At 37.1% G+C, this 25,423-nt stretch overlaps 1 protein-coding gene across 1 annotated transcript in view; it reads left to right on the top strand.

Annotated features, from left to right (window-relative positions):
• The window catches only part of PTPRQ (protein tyrosine phosphatase receptor type Q), a 99,725-nt gene extending 94,718 nt beyond the window's left edge, over window positions 1-5,007 (top strand). The window contains exons 43-45 of the mRNA XM_036401032.1: window positions 884-1,019; window positions 4,130-4,253; window positions 4,540-5,007. Coding sequence (XP_036256925.1) covers window positions 884-1,019; window positions 4,130-4,253; window positions 4,540-4,577 — 298 coding nt within the window. The 3' untranslated portion in view covers window positions 4,578-5,007. The remainder of the gene's footprint in view (window positions 1-883; window positions 1,020-4,129; window positions 4,254-4,539) is intronic.
• Window positions 5,008-25,423: the final 20,416 nt, after the last annotated feature.

Consider the following 25,423-nt stretch of genomic DNA (forward strand, 5'->3'; position numbering starts at 1 on the left):
TGCAAGGGCCAGAGAGACTATGACAGGGGAGAACAACACAGTCTTCATGTTTTCAGGACACTTATATTCTGTGGGGACTCTTTGCCAGGAACCCTATATTCTTTTCAGAAGGGAGATATGTAAAGGGGCCAGCATGGTCCTGATACTCCACTTGTGCTCAAATTCCTGATGGTTATAAAGCATTACTGCGTATTCTCATATCCTGAAAACTCATTCTTTACTTTTTGCTCATTAGATATTGCAAACGCAAGAATTCTGCTACACATCTCGTGATTATCTGCAGTAATATACCCTGCATTTATTACACCAATTGCAGAGAAGTCTGACAGTAATTTGGAAATAATCCTATTCATTATAAGACCTTGAAATAAAACATTACCTACCAGCACGTCTTGCACACTCATCCTCCTTTTAAAAGCATTTTCTTTTAAATTTTTTTGCTAGATCCCATGTTATTTTGTCTCAAATACCAAAAGTGTTACAGAATCCCAGTGTGATTTCACAAAATCTTGTGTCGTGATTTTTTTTTTCTCTCAATTAATGAGCTCCAAAAAACTCACAGAAAAGCTATAAGATCTTTTTTTTCCACTCAAACAGGTTTGGGCCATATGAACATATAAATGAGTAATATCTCATTTATCTGATGAAAATGAGAAATCAAAAATTATGAAAATGTGAAATCAAAATTAGAAAATGGCTCAAATCCAGATTTCACTTGATCCAATTCACAAAGAAATTCACAAGATGTAAATACCGAAAAAAATATTTAGGTTTTGTTTGAAGTTTTTCTTCTCGCAATAAACAATTTATCCAGAATATTCTAAGAAAATGCTGAAAGCATTAACATAAAAGCTTTATTTTATCTTGTTGATCATGCTTGCAGTGCTGGTGTTGGAAGAACAGGTGTTTATATTGCACTTGACCATTTAACCCAACATGTAAATGACCATGATTTTGTGGATATCTACGGACTTGTAGCTGAGCTAAGAAGTGAAAGGATGTGTATGGTACAAAACCTGGTAAGACTTATCCATTCTGTTTTCCTGTTGGTGAAACACTGGTCATCTCTTCACATGATCTACAAAACAAGACTATAAAGCTAATAACAATCTGCTGTATAATACATTTTCTACCAAATCCTGCTTTTATTTATTTTAAGCACTGTGAAAGTATAATGTCTGTATCTACCTAAGTGCACTTAGCCAGCAAAGTCTTGACAGATGCTGAAAAGAGTGCTATTTATTTTTAAACCTAAATAATAATTTCTCACTCTCTACTTAATTTGACTTAATTTACTTCTCTAGTGTATTTTTTTTGTGTATGCATATGTGGCCTAGTCCACCAAACTTTAAAATATTCATTTACCATTGAACTCATTATTGATTCCTTGATTCTTTTTCAATCGCTTCAAATAAAATAGTACATATGAATGGATTGAATCACAGATTTCAAATTGTTCAAAATCAGTGGTGGGTTTTGGGTCTAGAAAAAGTTTCTAGCAGACTTATTTTGTATAGACAGTAGTCAGTGAAGGAAGTCAGGAAGATTCCCTTCTGCTGTATCTGGAATTCTGAGTATATGTAAAGAAATAATATTAGAATTTAAAGCTGATCCTAAATGCCCAGTGGAGCAGAAAGCAGCTTTGTTTGGATAAGGCTTCTGGCATAAGTCCTGGCCAGGTCTAACCCAGGCCAGCCTGAAGCCTTAGAGTCTACAGCATGACTTACTAACTTCTCAGTATGGATGAGTAATTTCAGGATGAACTTCCACATGGCTGATGGATTTAAATTGATTTTAATATAAGGAGACTTGCTCCATTTGGAATGAAATTCTGGTATTCCAAATCACATCAGAATATGTAAAAAGTGAGTCAGAATACACAAAGCAGTTAATACTTCTTCAGAAGATTTTATGGGATATTCTGGTGATATTCTGACATGATGTATCTTGTAAGGTGCAGTCTGCATACCGTGTGCTCTAAATTTTCCCTTTTGAAGTTTTGATGCAACTAAACAATTGCCCGTGCTTTCTTGTGATGATGCATTCTGAGAATACTTTTTGGTTCTTGTTTTACTTTTTTAACTAGAAGTAGAATCATCTAGAAATAAATCAAAGGCTGGAGGGCACTTTAATGGGAGCACTCACAAAATAAAATGTTGAAACAGTGATACATTCAATAATATCATTTTATGTTTTTAAAATATGCATCATTTTTCTGTATCTCTTAATTTGAATGTTTTGGCAGGGGCTAGGAAAAGGTGTGCCAAAATGCAGTATAAGATGATGGTGTCAGAGTTCAGATTTTCTAACAAATCAAGTATCCATCTGTATGCTAGCTGCAAAATTCTGAGATAGCCTGTTCTCTGTCCAGGTCATTTCTAGCTCATATTTGCAAGACTACAAAAGTCAGATCAGCAACAGAACTTGCCCAAAGGGAATCAATCTTGTAAAGTTTTATGGTGGATTCAAAAGTCAAGCTGTTTGAGAGTTCTCTTATAAAACACTGTTGAGTTGCCTATTAATCAGATTTTATGTGATCAGCACAGAAGATATAAAAGAGAGGAGCAATTCCTTCCCAGAACTCAGTATAGAAATCCCTCAGTCAAACTGTCTGTAAGATCTATGAGTAAGATAAATAAAAGCTGATTGCTCTTGGACCTGTATTTTGCTTGTTTATAGCTTCAAAATAATATTCCTTTTGCTAACAAAGTCACAATATGTTACTGTAACCAATGGATGAGAATAGTTACGACTGTCATTCTTTCTAACTGAGAAAATATCTACTTAGACATAAATAGCCTAGGTAGCCTGCTTCACTCTCCCCTGACAAACCCAGAAAGATTTTCATTGCTACATCATCATCAGAAGTTGCTGTATGACTGCAAGAGATTACAGAGCTTTCAGAGGCTGTGTTCTGAACTGGAATAACCAATCCATTGACATTTAAGACCTTCATTCTAGAAATCCATGTTTGTTCAGAAGACATATCAAAGTTTATCTTCTTGCTAAGTACAAGGGCTGGTTTGAAGTAATGTCATGCATTTATTTCACTGAGAAAGTTATTGAAAGGTGTAATGGTGCTGCATGCTTCAGAGGACCTGTGAAAATCTGTTTTAATTACCCACAGTTCTGGAGCTGTGGCAGTAACTCTTATCTATATAAGCAAATTTCTCTCATACATCTGAGACGCTTGAATTGCAAATTCATGGCTGTTCTGAAACAAAATAGCAATTATTGAGCCAAAAGTTACATAAATATATTTACCTGTGCAAAAGTCAAGAGTATGATTTTGGTGCAGATATTCCAAATCCATCTCTACAAGGTCCTGGGCAAAATGTTTTAGCTGACCCAGCTTGAGCAGTGGGTAGTTACACCAGGTGGTCCCAAGAGGTCTCTTCCAATCTGAATGTACCTGGCTTATTTTCTGCATCTACACATACAATACTTCTCCTATATGAATATATGCTTAATCCATTTATTATATTTCTATCTGTTTTCATTCCTTTATTTCATTCTTACATTGCCTTCCTTTATTTTCTTCTTTTCAGACTTTATGTCCTTGAAAGTTAGTTGCCCACTCTTTGTGTTGTCATATGTTAAAAATGAGGCTACAGCTCAGGAAGTATCACTCAAAATACTGGTTAATTTGCTCCTAGCAGTGCTGCAATCTCCTAGAACATATAGGTTTAGATTTACTTGAACTTCTGCATTTCAGTGCACCCTGCTGGTTTTCTCTATGGTAGAAAGAGGAAAATTTTCTTATCTAGATATTACATTCATGTGATTCAGTTTCTTCAGCCTGCATCTCGTGGCAAAATGTCTTTTCATAGAATAAACATTCACAGAAAATTGTAGAGTACCCTGTTAGTCTCATCAATGGTTAGTCTAATTTCATATATCTTACTGTTCATAAGGATTAATATGTTTTGGCAAATTTAAAGCATTATGTTTCATAATAATTGAAATCAGATCAGGCATATCCAATATGGTCATCAAAGTACTGAGATTGCTGAGTTAAACTGCAGTTACTTCGAGATTTTCTAGGTGTTATAGAAAAAGTTAAAAGACTTTTTGGTATTACAGGTAGATTTTTCTTCTAATCAAGCATCTTTAAATTCACATCTTGCAGGCACAATATATATTTTTACATCAATGTGTATTGGATCTGTTGACAACCAAGGGAAGTGGTCAGCCCTTATGTTTTGTAAATTATTCAGCACTGCAAAAGATGGACTCTCTGGATGCCATGGAAGGTAAGGAGATACAGACTGTGTCCAAATTATTTTTTCACAGCAGGTGCAATGACTTTTCCAGACTAAGAAGCAGCAAAAAAGTCCTTTGACATGCATTTTTTACTTTAAAAGTATAAATACCTAGCCTTTTGCTGCTTTTTATTCCCCCTCACAATAATGGTCATTGCTCAAGCTTTCCCCACTTTTTTCCATGCAAGATTTTTAAATTCAGTGAAAAACAATTATCTCCATAAGTTACTATTTGTTTACAAGGTAGGCTAATTTAATATATCTCTTTCTTCTGCAGGTGATGTGGAGCTTGAATGGGAAGAAACAACCATGTAAATACTAGGAGTAAATATTACAGAAAAGGAGATTTTGAAAATCAAAGTAATATTTTTCTAAGCACAGGGGCCAAAGCGAATTCCCCTATTTTTTGATTAAAGGAAACACAGATGATTGAGACATCTTTTCTTCTATCAATGTGCCTTCATAAATAAGTTAAAGTATTTTATTCAGAACACTGAGCAATAATGGTTTGGAGTACTTTTGCACAGACTGCATTTCTGGTGTTATATAAATAGTGCATTCAGTATGTATTTAAAGTGTATTTTAACACATTCCTGTTTTCTAAACTACCTTTGTAAAAGAAAAATGAGCCAAATAGGATGTAAAAAATTAACATTTCCATTGAAGCTACTTTGGTGTGAATTTGCTGTGTTCTGTGTGTTTTGGTTTTAAGTAAAAGCTGAGGTTTCTTTACTCATTCTTGACAGATTGGCTTCAGTGTCGTGAGTTCTTGCAGATGAATTCCAAGACCATCACAATGATCTTTACCTAACTGTATGTTCTTGTGTTTTGAATATTTTTTTTACAAGTGGTAGTACATCAGCTCATGATCCTGAACAGCTGAAGAGTCACCTTCTGACATGGGGAGGATTATTCAGCTTTTACACAGCACACAGTAGCTCTTCAGGGACACTTGGGGCTATTTAAACTATTTTATAATAAGCAGGTTGGGGTTTTTTAAATACATAATGATGATTGCATATGTTCTGTGCAGAAAAAAAAGTGTTTTACATTCCTGATACTTTTCCAGCAGACAAAACAAGGTAAAACTATAAATCTATTATCTGTTATAATGAATGCTAGATTGACTTATGTAATAGAATGCTTGGAATTCATTCACCTTTCTTGAATATAACACTATTCAACATTTTGAAAGGTTGCTCAAAATTTAATATCAATGTATTTTATAACACAGTTGCCAAGTAAAAATGTTTTTGCAACTTTCTGAGATTTGGGAAATCACTGCAGACACTGAAAATTATGGGAGCTAACATCTAGAGATTTAATAAGAGAAAACATCTTCCACTCCCAATGATGATGATATGACCATTATTGTTATTATTGTAAATAGATCTGAAACAGGAATGAGAGAAGCAGGAAGCTTGTATCTGAGAAGAAAAGCAAAAGTTAGTAGATTAGGAAGACTAGAGAGATAATGAAACTGTGTGCCCTAGTTTTACATGGAAGTGGCAGTATTCAATTGATATTAGGGTGGAAGGGTTGATTGCTATGTTTTTCTCAGGCAAAGATCTGTATCATCATTCTGAATAACAATGAAACTATGACCTTAATATGAGATACAAAACATAACAGCAAAGAGACTTTGGAACTACCATCTTGTATTGTGTTTAGACAGAAGAAATCAAAGCTGTCTTGTAGAGGCATCAAGCTCAGGGAAGTCAGACAAAACTCTTTAGAGCCCTAAAATATGTATGTGAGGGGCTGTTCTTGTGTGCACACACTCTGAGCAGAATAGCCAGTGAACAAAAATTTCCATTTCTTCACTGTAGCTTCCCGACAGAAAATGCTATGCAGAAGGTAATGTGGTATTTTCTCAGAAGTAAACAACGGTGTTTTTAGAAACTGGCAAGGATGGTACAGTGAAGACCCTTTGTAATTTTGCAGAAAATGCCAAATACCTAAAATGAAAATCAAAAGACAGCATTTAAGGAGGTAGAAGTGGTCTGCAGAGATATTTGGGCAATCTGTCTTTTAGGAAGATCAACGGTATTGTAAACATCACCTGTCAGGCTAAAAAGAAAACAATGCCTTTTAAAGCTTGATAGGGGGAGAGAGAGGTGATGTCCACAGCTGTTCAAGTCTCTGGCAAAGCATTCGGTGCAGCTCTAGTTTCATTTGGTTCCTATGAAACATGTGTTCTTCATTTATTATACATGTACTTAAAAGTATTCTGACAAATTGCTTATAGGGACTTACAGATGTTTTTCATGATTTGTGGTTGTACTTGGTAGCAGTACAGGGAGCACTGTGATAAATTGACATTATAGAGTCATAATCTTGTATAGTCTTATATCCACAATGGTGGAATATCTGCAGGAAAAAGCTAAGCCTTATGCAACTCAGAGATGAACTCCAGAAGTTCTAAATGTCCTTAAGGGTCCTCTGGCTACTTAATGGTGAAGATTCTATACACTCCTTTAGGGGACCTGCCTATGATTACACTGTGGCTTACACTGCATTCAGGAACAAGCTTGCCTGACAGAAAATGGGACTCCCTTTTCTCTATGAAAAGTAATTCAAGTACTTTACTGTACAATTTGACATAACCAATCTGATATATGCCACCTTGATGCATTTTGCATTGTCTCCAGGGTAAAAGATAATATTCAGCATGAACTGGTCACAGTTCATAAGGTACATGCTCAGGGAAAGATGTACCTCCAGGCAATTCTCTCCAAGTACTAGTTTTTAGTAGTTTGAAACTTCCTGTGTGTCTGCCAGTGCTTTACAGGGATAGAGGAGCATCCATATATCAAGAAATTCCTCCAGACCTCAGTTCAGTTATGAAGGAAGAATTTCCACATAGTCTCTTGTCTTCCATCCCTCCTTCCCTTTTGAAATAACCCTTCCCTATGGTGGTGCTACTGACAGCACCACAGAGCTGGAGTCAAGCAGAATTTGTCCAATTGCTATTTTAAAAATATATTTATATATATGAAGCAGCCCATCCCTTCATTTTTAGTGTCACCACTCAATTTTCTACAAGTTCTTGGCACTACTAATATAGCAAGAGTGTACTCTGCCAAAATTAGAAATTGAATGAATAAAAATTAGAGAAAAAAATCAGAAATTCTACAGGATTATTGAAATTAGGTCACACTGTATTAAATTATCTGGGAAATTTCTAGAGACTGAGATATCTCCATACAGAGAAGAAGCAATATTTATAGATATATGTATTTATAGCAAGTTCTGCTGGACAGGAGACTACTGTCAGGGTCCTTAAAATACTGACTTGTTCTGTTCACAAAGGTAACAGAATGAGAGCAGAACATTAAGTTCTTGTTGAATTTTAAGCCCTTCTTATACTATTTAAAAGAGTTGATAAAAATAATTGTAAGTTCAATTGTGATTTTACTGCATATATGGAGCTATTCAGTAATTTAATTTCTTAACATTATGTGAAAGATTAATAATGTGAATTAATCTGTGTAGTACCATCTATATATTGCTGCAATATGGAGTATGATCATAAGCAGTTACTAAGAGAATCAGTAAAGAACAAGGAGTCAATCATATTTTGTACTAAGGTAGCATGGCAGGGAGCTTTCTTGGTTGCATACAGAAATTGAAAAACAACCTATATGTGGATGTGAATTTGCTGAGATCAGGATACAAAGCCCTGTGAAGTCTGTGAACAGAGGAGATTTTTTCTGAAAATAAAATTTGAGAAGTACCTGTTTTAGAGGGCTACACATGTGTTAAGCATAACACAAGATCATTGTCTGTCCATGGAAATATTCAGTACAAATAGATCCAAAATAATTTTTCTTTTAAGACGTGACAAATATTTAATTAGCCACTGGTTTAGAGGATATACACATGGCAATAATGAATTCAGGGTTGTTTTATAACTAAGTTATGTGCCCATTCATTGCTGCAATGCATTGAATACAACAGACTGTAACTGGAAACCACTGACACATAGCACTGAACATGTCTTTGTTGGTTTTGATTTTAAGGAAATGAGTCAGAGAAAATGTGCTGAAAGGTGATGCTCTGTCTCAACCTTTTCTCTGTGACTGTTGTGTCACCACTATACGGTGTCAAAAGCCCAATTCCTCCCAACACTGTTCTCCATGTTCTCTTTTCTAATGTTGTGTTTCTTATCTGTGTGTGACTATATTAGAAGGAATTGCAAATAGTAGTATGGGTCATCTGAATTCCAGTACTGCAGGTAGTGGTCTCACAGGTGTGGTCTTACTGCAAACCTTCCCTCTGTCTCTTTCCCATGAGTTGGTTTCCAGATGACATCATGGAATATCAGCTGTGGTTTTGATCTGACTCCTGTTCAATACATTTTCTGCCCTGTCCTCTCTGTGGCTCTGATTACCAGGCAAGTGCAAAGCTACTTCTGTTGTTCCAGAGCTGAGCTATGTTACCACTGGCACATCTTTGCAGCATCAGCTCTGTATACAATTGTAAGGGTAATCTGATTTCCTGTCCAGAAATTCCTCTTACTGTTAAAATAAATTCTGGTATAAATTTTAGTAGTGGTCATTGTTCAGTGTGAGCTGGAGGAAGAAGGGTGGATTCAGTGTTTGATATTTTGCATGGAGATTCACTTTTCCCAATAACTTTTCCCAAAAATGCTGAAGTTATTACTAATTTTGTTTCTTCTCACAGCTCCCTTATCATGTAGGCCCTTTATGAGATTCTATGTAAACAAAACTGAAAATCAATGGCTTTTCACACATTTCATAGATCCCACATCATCAGGCAGCTTGCAATGAAGTTGTGAGTCTGTATTTCAGTTGAAAGACAACATTTAGAAGGTTTCAGATATATTTGGATCGTCTTACTCTGCTTGTTGATTGGTGTTACCAGGGTGATCTTTTTGTAGGATGACAGCTGCACCCAGCTATCTACTGTAATAATGAATAAACTGTTCCAGTACTCCTTACAGTCAGTACTGTGAGAGCTGGGGGAAGTTTTACAAGGTTGTTCCCAAAATATTTTGGAGGAGATGGAGTTCTGTATGATATAAAAAGCGTACTTGGATACTGGAAACCTAATATGCAGCTAAAGCTGTACCATTCACAGTTGCATTCCATGAAGCCTGCTGAGCAGGGGGTGTGTCCTGGAGCACACAGAGCACATTTGGGACAATATAACAACCTGAGTAATGCATGGTGCAGGGAACTCTTGCCATCCATGCAGGAATGTACTTAAATAAGATTTACCATAAAATGCTCCTGGTTTACTTGGAAAACACAAATGCAGGTAACACCTATTATGGCAGCTGGTAACATCTTTTGTGATTCAACTTAGTGTGAGGAACAAAGGGCTCTATTCAGTAAATTCTTTCAGTAATCTTAAATATAGAAACAAATACTTTGACACCACAAGTGTAGAACATGGACAGACAGTATATAGACAAGGAAGATTTTCTTCCACTCATGGAGGCACTAGCATAAAACTAATTAAACCTCTACATCCTTCTCTTCCCCTCAGTCTGCTATCTGCATGTGCTCACCAGTTGGGAAAAATATTCATTCACAAAATAACATTAATTCACTTTTAATTTGATTCCTATATGGGTAATCCCTTTCTCAGAATCCAGCACAAACCAGTTAGAGAACTGTGCCTTTTCATGTATCTGCCTTCTGTCTGGATTCACAATAGCTCCATCTAACTAGTTTTCTTACAGAATTCTACTAATTCTCTGCCAGTATTAGAGATACAACACACACAGAGTGTGAATCTGGGTTTGCATATTGTGCACAGAATCCTTTACTGAGCTGCACTAACACAATGCTGTACTCCATGCCTGGACAAGGAATCACCCTGAGGAGAGTGGCTGCCTAGCATGTAATCCTACTCCCTTTGAGAACAAAATAGTTATCTGACAATGCACTGTCCCATTCAGGGAGTCTAGAAAATGTTCTCAAAGCTGTCTGACATTTATATGTAGGAGGTTCATCCAAACCTTTCTCTTCTTATGATGAACAAGAAAATTCAGGTCATGGTCATCATTGTCAGCAACCCATCTTCGTTGCTTAGGACACCAAGAAGCAAACCTCTTGTTTAACTGGTATTAATAGTGTTTTTAACTTATAAAGACTTACTGTCTTCTTCATGGTTTGCACTTAAAGTGCACTTAAATTTTGACACATTTCTGTCCTTTGCATCTTTTTTTCCCCATCTTTCAAAGTGGGGATTCAGAGATATGACTTTTAAATAGTTACAGGTTGCCTTAGGAAAATAGTGAGCTGTCCTGATAAAACAGCCACCAGGAGGATTCTTTGATAAAAAATGTTCTATCATAATGGCCAGTTTATTGTAATTCCTAAAAGATACTCCTACACCCTGTCATGTGGACGTTATTGTAAGAAAACATAAATATTAAATATCCTGCTCACCAAAAGTATGACTGAATGGTCAAGAAGGCAGATACATTAACCACTTCTTGATTTTCCCATTTTTTTGTCCTTCCAGTTCCTATTATCCTATCTTGGCACTCCAGGTTTTGGGGACATATCAGGTTGCTGGTTAATGATGATCAATGCATCAGCTATATTAATTCTGTCAAAATTTAATGAGACAAACATTCCCCTTCTGCATGCTGGTGTGCCCTCTCTAAAACCAGAAGGGATCCCTGGCATCACTACCAGTGCCAGCTGACAGTCAGAAGAAAATGGTCCTCTGCTAATGTGGGAGAAAATCTTTTCTGAGTTCTAAATTTTCATGGAGTTTGCATGTCTGAAACAGATCATTTAATTTCTGTATAAAATATACCTGTCAAACCTTTTTTCCTAACACTTATGTGTCCTATGTACTTGCATTTGAAAGCTCTGTGGGAAACCAGTTTCTCTCAAAATGACTTTGTGCACCTTCTGTAACAACTAAAAATACCATCAAAGTAATAAATTCCTTCTCCATCCCAACCAAACAAATGGCCAGAAGATTGTTAAGGGTCACTACGGATGGCATCACTGCAACACAGTGCTCGTGCTTTGCTTAGCTTTCATCATCCCTTCACTTCTCTCGTCTTGACAAGGAAGAACTGTGGTATGCAGTGGCTCCCAAGATGAAGGGCATTAGCTAAGAGAGATTTTGCATGGAACAAACTTCATCTTTCTGGAAAGATTCCAAATCTGCACTTCAGGAGTAAAGCAGGCAGTTATCGACCAAGGCTTCTTCATTCTTTTTCAGTGTTTGGGAAAAAAATCTCCCAGCTCTGTGTCTGGAATACTATAAAAATTACGAAAATTACAAGAATTAACTGAAGATCACTTTTTCTAGCTTGTGATCATTGTTACAATATATCACATCCACATGTCCTTTATTACGTAATCACGTACAAGCAGCTACTCAAGTTCTGGAAACTAAAAGCAAATTTAAATCAGTCATGTCTGGTGTGACAAGCTTGTTTTGTGACCATTAAGTCTTGAATCTACAGAAGTAATTGATTCTGATTTTAAAAATAAGCTTTGGGCTCTCATATTATCTGGTTCTCCAAAACCAGGAAGAAAGTTCAACAGTGTTGCTAAGTAGACTTTGTGAAACAAAATTTCTCCAACAGCTGAAAGAAGAAGAAAGCTTCAATTGAGAAAAAACTAACAAAAAGTGTCAAAATGGACAGCTGGTGTCAATTCCAGAAGGATTTAAAACTTAGACATGAGCTTGAAAAAACATGTCAATTGGGCCAATATCTGTATGAAAAGAACCTTGTACTTAGCAAAAGTACATTGAATGATGTACTTGAAACACATGTATTAAAATGCTTAGGAGAAAAAAATGCTGCATTAATTATATACAGAAATACTATATTCTATTGGTATCCAGCATCATATGATGTTTTTCTTTTTCCTGAGAGAGAAATTCCAGATAAAAGTCAGAGTTTGGGGTTTTGATGAACTTGGCTAAGGGGTTCATCTTAAAGGGTTCATCTTTCAAATATGTAAATCTATGAGCAAGACTTTATGGTGTCATTTCTAAGCAAATACAAATCAAATTAAATGATGTTTTCTATTACAATTTCTATTTTTAAACAAGTCTTGGTAATCTATATAGGATATTTTCAATCACATTTAGGAAATCAATATGGTATATACTGTAGAACAACTACGTACAGTTCTTTCTGGAGAAGGACTGCAAGAATAATTTTAGGCTCTGTATTTCAGCAGAGGCTATCCTTGTGCTGCACACAGGTCACACACAATTCAAATGAAGTTCCATGCCAGAGACATAGCACATGACTGGCAGCGAGGGTCTGCTGGCATTGCTGGGTAATCCAAGCCCTGCCTTTGGGAGGAAGTGAGTCAGGGGAAGCTGCTGAGGCCAACAGCATCAGAATAGCCCAGGCACTCAGCCCAGTCATGTCCCACAATGAAGCAGTGAGTTCACAGGACAACCAAAGCAATCTCCTGCATTCCAGCCCTTCCAAATGAGCGCTCCTTTCCTGCTTCTCTGTGTACCAGAAACACTGGTGGCTGTTGGGCACAGGAAGTTTTCAGTGTACAGACCAGGTAGATTACAATCTGCTTCATATTTCATGCATGAACCCTTTTTTTTTTTTTTTTTTGTCTGAAGGTCAAAAAGAAAGGTATTAAGAAAGGAGCAATGATGTAAATAGGAGTGGGGTTGTGTTCGAGAATTTCAAGGACATTTAAATGTTACAGTGCTTAACTCTTGGGCAGAATCCTTAGCTGACAGGTAACTGGTCAAATTCAAAGCACAGAGAAAACTAGCAACTCAAAAAAGGAATTCTCAGAAATTATGAATGAGACTTAGGAAAAAACAAGGACTGATGATGTAGATAAAAACTGTTGTCTAATTCAACTGGAATTGCCAATTCTGATTTCCCCTTCAAAAAAAAGTCCAGAAGTAAACCGCTAGGCTTTTCTCTTAAGCACTCAAATAATACACTGATTTACTTTCATCCTCTTCTTGATTCAGAACAGGGAACTGTTTATCCTTGTTTATCACATCTCAGGAAATCATCACACCAGGGAATCACACATGCATTATCTGTCTTTTCCCAGTAGTGCCATTTTCAAGAATATTCAGATATTCCTTCAGAAAAGGATGTACCCTGAGGGGGGCAGGCTCTTACATGAAATGTGGAAGGAGGCTGTTCAAAACTTGAAGTACAGTAATAAAAAAAATTACACGAGCCTGGTTGGATCTTCTCCCTCCCCACAAGAGCACTAATATCTTGACTGCTTTTCTTCTTCTACCTTTAATGCTCCTCAGTTATCCCCACGAAAAAAAAGTAGAATTCTTCATAATAAGGAACAATCATAACATATTGCATAGCAAAATAGGGCAAAAAAAGGAATCTCATTGTCCCATAATCTGTATATTTTGCTTGAAGGCAGTGTCACTTCCAACAGACGTTGATTTGCTGCTTCTCTGCAGCCAAGCTATCTGGGTTTTTCTTTCTATCAGGACACTGACATAAACTGCCTTGTTACAACTAATTGCAGCTATTTGTTTCCATCCACATAAACACCAGTAACAGTTTACTCTGTTCCTCTTTGCAGCAGTGTTTACTGTTTGCTTGATCACTGCCAGCACTTTCCCTTTACTTTTCTGTACTCTTTATTGCCACATTCATTCAACATTTACACAATGTTTCCAAGCACCTTATCATTCTTGTTAGCATTTCATCTTCCCATTCTGTGCCGTCTGTAGTTGTACCAGCTGTATCAGTTTTGAGATGCAGAGCAGTCCCTGAAAATGGATATGGAATTGCAGCTAAGTCCTCTCAGCCTGGAACAGGAGGGAAGGAGTACCTCATGTGCCTCTAACCTGTTTGTGTGTCCTAGTGGGATGTGTGGGGTTCCTTTCTAAACAGCATGACATATGTTCATTTTACCACTCACTGTAACTATCAGTTTCCTTCTTCTGTAGAATTACCACTTAGCTAGGTACTCGGTTTGGATTTCTGCAGTGATCTTCCCCCCGAAATGCTCATTTTGTGCCATTGTCCTCATCGAATTGAGGTCATGAAGAATTTGAAATCTACACAAGTCCTCCAAAAGGTGATAATTCAAGATGTCTCTGTGATATCTGCACACTTGACAAGCATATTTTCAGTTCAACCAGATGAGTTATTAATTAAAACCAAAGTTCCTAGAGGAGCACCCTGGGAAGTCCCACATTTAAGACTTCTGCTTTGATGAGTTTACAAAGAGTTGAATATGTATATAAGCTTCATTACATAGTCTTCATTTTCATAGTGTTCATATGAAGATGGCATGTGAAAATGTAGAAAAAACTTCATTTAAATAATTTCTGCTTAGTCTCCTTATATTCTGCTATATTTCTGCTTATTGCATAACACTTATCATGGCAGACAAAAAAGTCTATTCGGCAGAGCTTAGTCCTAATGCCAACTCCATGTTGGCATTATTCGCCCCTTTGTATTCTTAGAGCTGTACACAAATATTGCATAATTTTTCAGTATTTTCACAGAAACTTAGGTTGGACTCCTCATCTACAAGTCCCATTCCTTCTGTTTCTGCTTTACATTTGTCCATCTATACTTCTCTGCAAGCTCACTCATCCACCAATTGTTCTCAAAGACATCAGAAAATGGTAAGATAATTTCAGGCAATTCTCTAATTACACTGAGGCCGAACCAGTTTTAACATGTAAATTAATCTAATAATTTTACCTCTTGGTTTTTCTGTCCTGTCTTGACTCCTTCTACTTTTGTTATTAGTGCTAATAATTTTGTCAACCAGCTAATTGCACTTCATTTTTAATAGCATTTTTAATTGATAGAGGCATTAAGCCCAGCATCATCTCTAAATGGCCTTCTCTCTGTTTAGATCTGCTTTGTTCTCTTGATACTGCACATCAAACCTTAATAGAAGTTTCCCATTAATTTTTATGAGTTTTGATACTGATTTCTTGATTTGTCCTTTGCCTTTCTGATTCTGTCCTAACATGTCTATGCCTCCCTTACTTTCCCAGCTTTTTTTTCCTGTGTTTCTTATGACTGCTCTTGCTCAGCTTTAGAACAGAGCATTAGAGCAATTTAGGCTGGAAAGGACCTGTGGAGGTCATCCAACCCAGGTCCAACTTCAGAGTTTGATCAGGTTACTCAGGGCCTTGGTATGTCAGGATGGCCATTTATCTTGTGGCTTCACTAAGAGGCAGTTACAGTCTATCAAGAATGACAAGTCCTGAACTGCCACATAAAATGCCCTTGGCTAAGTTGTGTTTGAGGTTCAGTCTAGAAAGTGTGTTCTGACTCCATCTGTTCTAGGTCAATATGTCAGCACATGAAAAATAATGCCCCTGGCTGCTCTGCCAAGCCAACAGCGAGTGATTTCTGCATGCATCCAGAAGGTCATGTTTAGATACATCTGGGAATTTACTGATGAAAAATGCAGCAAATATACCTTTCTAGACATCTCTAAGGTCTTGCAGCAGCAAGGCCTGAAAGTGCACATGAATTTAGGCACTCAAATTGGGGCACAGGGACATAAATCCCATGTGTGATCAGGCCCTTGATGGCATTAGTGCTAATTGGCATGTGCTAACCTATGCACTCCCTGATGTCTCTTGGCAGCTCTGAGACCTTCTCATGGTTAGTCCAAGAAGGATTATCTATCTAGACTTCCCTTTGCTGGCTTATCCTTTGGGACTTGATCCTGCAAGCCCTATCAGATGTAAGTAATTGCAAAAAATACTTTGGGAGGTGAGACACTTTTGGGATGTTCAGAAAGGGATTAGATAAATTGATGGGCAACATGTCTGTAAACAGATACTAACAGAAGCAGGCAGGGATGTTCTCTGTAACACAGAAAGTTGTAAGAGTCACACTTATCCATTTATTATTTCTGTAAGCTCACTATGTCCAAGAGCAAGGATGTGGATGGTGGGCACAGACTATACGTGACTGGTGTGATGTCTGCTTCATGTTTGCTAAAGGAAGCCATTTGGTTCAGACCAATAGTTGCTATCACATATTAATTCTTATGGCAAAAAGGAATGTAAGGATGGCTGAGACTAGTCCTGTTGGAACCTGGATGTTGGAACCCTGAATGCTGAGAATTTAACTTCTGTGCTGAAAGGCACAGACCCACAAAAAACCACTACAATTGACCTGAGGCTGTGGAGAAGGCTTCTAAAATTGATTAATAGCACTGAGATTATGGATGTATAGTTGGTTAGAAGTGTGGAATATCACAGGGTGGAAAAAGTTAGAGTTTGGGGTTTTAGAATATAGAAATAAATATGAAGGAAGATAGATGTTTTAGGGCAGAGGCAGGTTGTTCTTTTTTACCTTCTTCTTCCTTCTTCATGGGTTTGGCTGATATTTTGTAATGGGACAGAAAAGTCCGCATTGTGGGCTTCAAGGGATCAGTTCTTGGGTTAAAAGGGAAAATAATCTAGGTGTCATTTCTTAATTAGATAGTTTAGTCTTAAAAGACCTTGTAGCAAGAGCTAGTTAGCCATTTTGTGCCTTGCTACTGAAAGGCTGCAGAACTCATCGTTGTGAGGCTGTTTCACTGATAAGAAATAATAAACACCCGAGTCCGACCATGAAATACCATCTCAAGTGCCTTCAATCCCAACCTCGAGAACCCACAAGTCCAGACTGTTCTTCCTAGTACTGCATTTCCTCAGGTACAACAGAGTTAAGGTCAGGAAGATCTGAACTAGGATTGCCACTGTGCTGAACCAATGGTAGCAAACTGGTCGAGCAGTGACACGCAGGACAATGAGAACTTGTCATGTCGTATCATGCAATCTCTTTCAGAAATATCTGTTAGGCATTTCCTGTCTTCACCAGAGTTCAGCACAACTGTGTTGGGATCAGCAGTGCGCACTGACAGCTCAAGTAAAAAAGCCATTGGTCTAACTTGGACTCTTCAAATGAAAATAAATTCTGTTATCAGTTACTATAAAGTTGCAAATAAATCACCTAGAATTCACATTTCTGCCCCAGGTATTTTTTATTAAAATAATCTCAAAGTACTTAAAACCAAAAGCTATCACAATCAGACAGCTAATTCCTTCCAGGAACCTAGTACAGTTGATAAGATCACTCTAGATCATGACTTAGAATTTTTGGGGCATTGGAAAAGTCACATCAAGAAGTTTGACTAACTTTATCTCATTTACAACTCTATATATGTCAGTTTGAGTCACAGGCATTACTATTGTTCTGTGCATGCCTGCAGTTCTTGAATGCTGTAACTAAGGTGACTCAGTGACTTTTTTCAGAAATAAAAACATAGCTATAACTTCTTTTTTATTAGCTAGCTCATGTTGGTCAGGAAAAAGAGAATTATTTGATCACATCAGGCAGTTTCTCTACTGGTTGTAAAATTCTTGCCTGACTTTCAGTTCAGGGACATTGTGAGCACATATTTATCTTCTGTCAGAGGATACCAAAAACATCTCAAGAAAGTGACATTGGTTTTTCTAGTCTTGTATTTTCTCCTCTTACTTCAGATACATGACTTCACAAACAGCTTAGAAGTTCCAAAAAATGCTAAGCAAGTCCATTATTAACTAAATTGGGACATAAATACAGTACTGAACAGCTGGAATTCTGGAAAATAGTTTATGTAAAGTGTCACAAAATTCCTGGGACCATGGAAATGTCAAATTTGATATGCTTGACTGAGAAAGCTCCACAATGAGAGGTGATAATCCAAGTCTCTGCAGATTCTTTATTGTTTATAAATTGTTGCTGCTGCCTGTATAACATCAACTTCAGCAAAGACATATACTCTGTCTGGAAAGACAGTTTAAATATCAGCACCCATGAGGCATTGATGGTGCTTGACTGTGCTCACACACTGCTTTTCAGCCACTATAATGAATAATACAATTTGTAAAGATGGTGCCAATTGTGTGATCATTTAATAACTCCTTATTCCATTAAGTACTGGGGCCTAGCATCAGCTGGATCAAGTATATACATATATATATATATATATATATATATTATATATATATCTTTCTCTAAATTGATGTGACTTTTGAATCCAAATGGAGCAATCCTAGTGATCCAGAACCTTCAGAGGGCTCTCTTCTCCAAAAGAAATTTCAAGTAATTAACTATTTATTGATTCATGGGCAGTCTTTCTTGGCAATTCCTCATTAATGACATTGAAACCTTGGATGCTGATTTTTAATTCTTTTGTACTAATGAAAAGTCATTTCCTTGGAAAAAAAACCTGTAGGAAAAGTGCCTCTAAGGCTTCTCATAATGTCACTTTCTTTACCACAACGTCCTTGAGGGTTGTATATTGTGGAGGGTGGATTTCACAGCTTAAAATATGACAAAAGATTGAATCTCATCTCATTTATACAGTGGGCTTTTTAGAAGTCCAAAGGACTCGGCAGCTCACATTGAACAGAGCATGACTAGGCCACTATGTATGGACCTATCAAAATATAATTAATTTACTATTGGTCATGTGGAGTTTATTTAGGAACTGCTAGTGCACAAAACTTAAGTAGATTCTATTTCTTAGTTATTATAGTAGTCAATAATACTTTGAAGTAATAACTGTAAAGCTTATATTTCCAGGCAAACACTTGTATTAGTCTGCTCTAATACGTGAATGTTGGTCACAAATAATGACACTACAGGTTGACAGATACTGTTATTAGCCAGCTGGTTTACACTTCACAAAATTTTTTTCTCACTTTTTCTCTGAGTCTAAGCATAGATATAATTTGACAGTTACCAGTTTCAAAACACAGATCTAAGATTACTTTTTCAGGGATTGTTTATCTAATCAGAATAGATTATGTTTCTTCTTCTTCTAAACTTTTCCTTAGTGTTTAATTTCCTAATAATTTCCCCAAAAAACACAATCAATACACTTTCTTAAAAAATCCACATGCTTACATTAATTCAGGTGAAGTCTTATTTTGGGTGATTTTTTGCAGGCCAAGAGGGCATCTGGCAATCTTTTAGTCTGTGCAGTTCTCTGAAATGTTGTCCAGAATAGTCTGGTGAAAAATTAAATACAAATGGGTTTTCAGCATGATCTTTTGGATCTGATTAGAATGAGAACGGTAAGACCCATTTTGTCATACAGAATCTGTGAACACTATCCCACTTTCATTCCTGTCTTTGTATGTGCCAGATGAACTGCATGGGGAAGGAAGAGTATCAGCTCAGCCAAGGTTCTTTCCATACCTTGAGAAATGTCATGTTCTCTTTTAGGAGAGACTATTAGACTGCTTTGGATTTTGGAACATCACCAAGGTGTTTTAACATAGTACAGAAGTAGTCATCAGAATCATTTACTTACTTCAAAAATCTCAAGAAATAGATTTGCAGATTTTCCTTTGTGTCACATACCCATGGAACATTCAAGAAACTAAGTTAAAACATCTAGATTCCAGTCAGCTTCAAATAACATGTTTTTGAGCCTTCAAGAATACCAAAGCAAATGAAATCTTAGCATATAAACATGCAGAAGTTTTTAAGTAAAATTATGAGACACAAACAGAATACAGAGGCAAAGGAGTACAGTACAGACCTCTGTATTTCTTGGAGTGGCAGATCACAGGTAACCAACCTTGCATATAAGCATGTACCTTAAATGTCACACAGATGAATAACTGAGTGACCTTCACAGCCCAAAACAGTTTTGCAGCTGTGCAACAAGTTTCCGTAACAACAGGATACAATATTCAAGGTCATTACTGCTATTTAATACAGTGCAAATTTCTTTCCAGATGACTTTATCTCAATAGCTTCTATTTTCCAAAAACAGCAGCTATTTTCTTTTTGAAAGTGAATCATTTAGCATAATCATTCCATGGTTTTCATTTCGCATAATCATTTGGCATAATCATTTCATGGTGATTTGCTGTTTTAAACAATCCCTATGTTATTGCTAAGGAGAGACTTTCCTGCATTCATAACCCTCAGTGCATCTCCACAGCTTCCACTTCCAAGCCACTGTCATACCAGTTTTCCATGAAGGTCCATGGCTTTGCAAAAATCCCTTGTGAGAGGCCTAGAACAGTAAGCTGTCACTTTTCCACAGTCTGAGCACCAAACTCTTTTTTTGTACATAGACAGCAGGGATGTGATCAGCCTGTGCTGGATGCAGAGACTTGCTCTTCACATTCCTGTTTCTTTCTTTCACTTGGAGAGTTATGGTTTGACTATTGCCCTTTGGACTGAGATTAGGTTTAGATGTCACAGTCATCATGTTCAGAAACAACATGGTGTGAAAATGCATTTTACGCTTCCAACAGTCTGTAGTGTAAACAGACAAATCAGCATTTACTGTAAAAATAGCCTTTTGCCTAACTACAAAAAACATGACAACAACAAGTGATTGCACAACATGATGTGTCTTTTACTCATGCCACATTTCATGTTCCCTGTGTTTTGCATAATCACAAGTAGAAGACATCTGCCATTATTACTCCCTTTCTTCCTGCAAGAAATCCCTACTTGTGGATAGAACCATGGAAAATGCTTGTCCCAGCCAGCAACAGTGCAATGGGCCTCCAGTTTCTGATAGGCACTCCCTCCTCCCCAGGAAAATGTCTTGTAGTAAAATAAATGTGTTTGTGCAGTGGTGACTATTTGTCACTGTAGCCCCTGACACAGGCATTAAAGCATCTGCCATTTAGAACTGTGTCTCATAACTGGCCAACATGAGAGCTGCAATGAAACCCTATCTTACCATATTGAACTGGAGAAGTCTGTTTAGTTAGCAAGGTTGCACCTCTCAGATACTAACAGGACTGTAACTGATATGAACACTAAAGTCCATATCCAATCAAAGGCAAACAGCAATAATTTGGAACAGCTATACAGTCAAGACCTCTGCAAATAAGAATTTTTAAATCTTCCCCTGCAAAGATTGTAAATTTCTACATAGTTGTCTTTTCCATGTCTCTGCCTTTCTGGCTCCCCAGCTCCAGAGCACATATTACACTGTTCACTACCCTATTTGCAAAACTTACATTCGAGGGATGGTTGCTACCATGTGCTTTAAAATTCTTTAAAGTGTCACGTACTTATTTATCAGCACTGACATGTACAGTACACACACTTACTCTGGTCAGTTCCTAAATCTCCAGTGAGAATGCATGTGACATTGTGGATATGCAAATAATATCAAATCCTTGGATAAGCAGAATTTGAATAGGGTCAAGTGAACAAAAAATTCTAGGTGAACAAAAGTCAGGTAAGTCTAACATATATAAATTAAAATCAAGAATTAAAGCTGGGCTGCATTATTCCTACCGACCTCTGTGGAATTAATTTTCAGGCAAGAAGAGATAATGAAATTCAGCTAAGAAGTGCTACTACATACTACAAGCCATGAAGCTTGATATGCTTTTTTCCAGCAGCAGGAATTATTACTGCTATTATTACTTCTGGAATGTCAGAAAGGTTCTTTTTACTTAAATTTCCCATGGGTCATTGTCAGCATAAAAAATGCTGGTCCCTTGTAGAGCCTCCACTGCCCACACTTTGAAGAACACTCGTGGAAAAGCTATAATCTCTATTTACCAAACATTTCTGTAATATTTTGTAGATTCAGGAATAGATACATGCTTTTTAACACACTACCAGTCTTTGGTGTGCCAACTCTCCCCTTACACATTTGTCAGCCATTTCAAACATCCTACAAAGCAGATGCTTAAAATATCCTTCTGAAGGGAAGGGAGGGATGAAGTTTCTAATCCTCAATTTACAATCCTTGGCATAATATTCTATTTCAGCAGCAAATCACACTTCTCTAGTTGTTTCCTAAGAACTGTGACTACAAATATCAGCAGATCACATAGGAGAGCCAGGTACAGATCTGTCTAACCTGGCAGTGCTGAACACCCAGCATCCCCTTAACATATCAGGGTGCCTTCCAGCTTAGTTTCTCATGAACAGAACCCAGGTGACACACCCTTGAGAGCACCGTTAGGAGAATGGAAAGTGCAGTAAGTCAGGGCTAGTCAGAGATTTCCTTGACAAAGGCATTCCTGACAAAGTGAAATGAGAATGTAAACACATCCTGGGTGACTATCTGGGTGTACCTACCAACACATCATGAGAAATGACAGACAATTAACCCTGTTAACAGCTTAGACTGGTGTCCTGACTATGTCACTACACAGGTTGCAAGTGACAACAAAACATGGGCAGTAACACATATTTCTAGACACACCACCTACCCTTACCTGAACAACCTACCAGACTCTGGTGAGAAAGCCTGTGTGAACTGGAATTGACAGAGGACACAAAAGAGCAATAGCCTAGAGGTTTTCAGTAGCAAAGAGGTTTTCAGTACTCTAAGTGGTTGTCTGGAGACAGTAATGAGGAGAGCATTTTTTTTCAGTTGAGAAATTAGATGAGAAATGCTATAATTTTAAAAGTGTTATTTTTCCTGTGGGGAAAAGAAAAAAGATGGAAATAGCAATCAGTAGAAGATATAAAGTCAAATGTTAGAAGGGTTTCAAAAACACATTTAGAAAAATATAAACTGTTTCAAAAGGCAAAGGCAGAAAAACAACATCTTGTATTAACAATAAAATACTGAAAGTTTCTGCTAAGAAGGATGTTCCTGAGCACGAGTGTAAAAGGAAGAAGAGGAGTGTGAATAGAAAGATTTCCATTTCTAAAGTGCAGAAAAATTCTGAGAGGCCCAGTACGCCCACAGCTGGACCTACACTGGTAACCTGCGCTACAAGAAGCAATTTAAGAATCATTCCCCTGGTAGCCAAAGTATCTAGCCATCTCTCAAATCAAGTATTTGAGGTATGAGTAGAACAGGGCTATTATCAGGCTTGAAAATTCCACCTTCACCCAGGTGCCCTTTCACAGTGACACACAGGAATGGATAGGATGGATCCTCACTGATTACCAATGCCACTGCAATGAGGCGTCAAAGAGATCAAAGATTTAAAACGCACTGTGCCTGTGGCTGGAAGAATCTTGAGAACAGTGAAGGAGAAAAAGGAGATATTTGGAATGGTATAAAGTGTTAAGTAAGTCCTAGCTGTCAAAATACTTCTTAATAGTTCTGGACTAAATTTCTGCTTAAACCTTAAGGTGTAACAAGTGACTAGGGCAATTACAGGCTTATTAATCAACCACAATTATCCAGAAAAATTGTATGTGGCAAAGTGAATTTGGAGGGATCTAACTCCTGGAGGCCAGCTGTGACTTAAAATGCAGTGCATCTGTCTCGTGTTTGGTCATCCTGATCACTCATTGAATTTACAACTCACTGGCTTTCTGAAATACTTCTTTGGCAAAGATGATAGACCTTGTAGACCAAATGCAACACATCAGAGTTTTACTTGTATAAATATCTTGAAAGTGTATTTTCAGTAGAGCTACCATGCACAGAGGCATGAATAATTGAATAAAGAACTGGCTTCAGAGTAAGTTTTTCTGTAAGGTACTTCAAGCCAACTGAAATTACAACAGTCTTCATTAGTGATCCTCCTTTCAATTCTATGTCCAGTTGTTCTTATTCACATGCTTTTATTTCCTCTTATGTCTCTGTGCTTATATCTAACATGATAAGGAATAAAAAGCATGAAGAGAAAGAAGGCCCATACCAACTTTGAATCCTCCACTTGATTCAGTTTTGTAATGGAGAACATCTCTGAGGACATTTTATTCATATGTGCTAGGGCTGTTTGCTGGCTGTGTTACATAAACCAAAGAGGTGCAGTGGGAGATGCAGCAAAATTCAAGTTTCCTATATGATAGGGAATCTGACCATTTTCATTCAAATGAAAATTTATTTACAGTTGTTAGGAGCTTTTCTCCTATCAGTTATTACTACAAAGGACTAATTATGTTGAGCCCACATCACTGTGAGGAACTGAATCTGTTTACTCTGTCACTAAGTGCTGGGAAGAAAGAACATATTTTGTTTCCTGTTTAAAAAAAAGAAATCTGTTGAAAGCAGCAGGAGCATCTGGCTCCTAAACTTACAGTTTCCCAACTTGCTGAGTTCACTTAAAGCTCTTGAAAGGACAACAACAATTTGGTATTTATCTTTCTCCCTTAAACTAAATTTTCATTTGTGCACCTTACCAGTAGACTGATCTCGTCTGTCTTGTTCCAAACATTGCCAGGGTAGTATTGAAGAAACAAAAGATTAAAAGGAAAAAAAATGAGTCTAGTAAATGTGAAAAAAAAATTAAACTATGCACTTTTGGTTTGTGGAGTTTGGGGTTTTTGGGTTTTTTTTGGGGGGGTGGTTGTTTGTGTTTGGTTGGTTGGTTTTTGTTTTTGCTGCTTTGGGTTTTTTTATTACTACTATTATTAATGCTATGGGACAAAGACCCCTGTAATGCCTGAAAGCATGTAAAGGAGTAGCTTTTCCATGGATAGTCAGCAAATTAAATCAGAGACACAACGGATGGGTAAAGGTCAACATTACATCCCTCTTTAAAGGTGGAAAATTAAATCACAGGAAAAGTAAGTGACTGGTCAAAGGTCAAACAGAAAGCAAGTTGCAGAACATGGAAACTGAGAAACAGTTTCTTATATTCAGTACCTTAACTGCCAGACTGCCTTTTCTTTAATCTGAAGAGGGAAAAAACCTCAGTGATGGAATAGTATCAAAATTAGTTTCTCTGAGAACAGTCTGAATTTCTCTGTCTCATCCAAAACTGGATATTGTTCTGCCTCATTAAAGAAGAAATGAGATCCACTCCAACAACACTGATGTGGTGAAAACAAAACCACAACTACTCTTAGTGTTAAAGATTTTTGAACTCCAAAAAATTGGTTTGCAGTTTTGGAGAAACAGTCGAGTCAATGATTAATTTCATTGTAGCTTTAGAGAAATAAACAATACCACCACACTTGCCTTCAGAAAGCTGAAGTTTGGAGCTACATTTGAGAGCTATCAGACCATTGCAAGTGCTTCATCTTCATGTACTATTGTTTCTATAAAAAGCTTACACATGTGTATATACACAAACACACAGGAATATACTTATGCACATAAATGTACATGTGCATGTGTGTGGGCATATAGATACAGGCACATATGCATATGCATCTATGTCTATTTACATAAACATAAAGACATTACATGGTATTTAAAGGACACAAGGCAGGAAAAGAGGCAAACACTGCAGGAAAAGAGGCAAAGAGGCCATTTTCCCAATTCTCTTTCTTT

This window comes from Molothrus ater, chromosome 5 (assembly GCF_012460135.2).
Source record: "Molothrus ater isolate BHLD 08-10-18 breed brown headed cowbird chromosome 5, BPBGC_Mater_1.1, whole genome shotgun sequence".
NCBI classification, from domain to species: Eukaryota; Metazoa; Chordata; class Aves; order Passeriformes; family Icteridae; genus Molothrus; species Molothrus ater.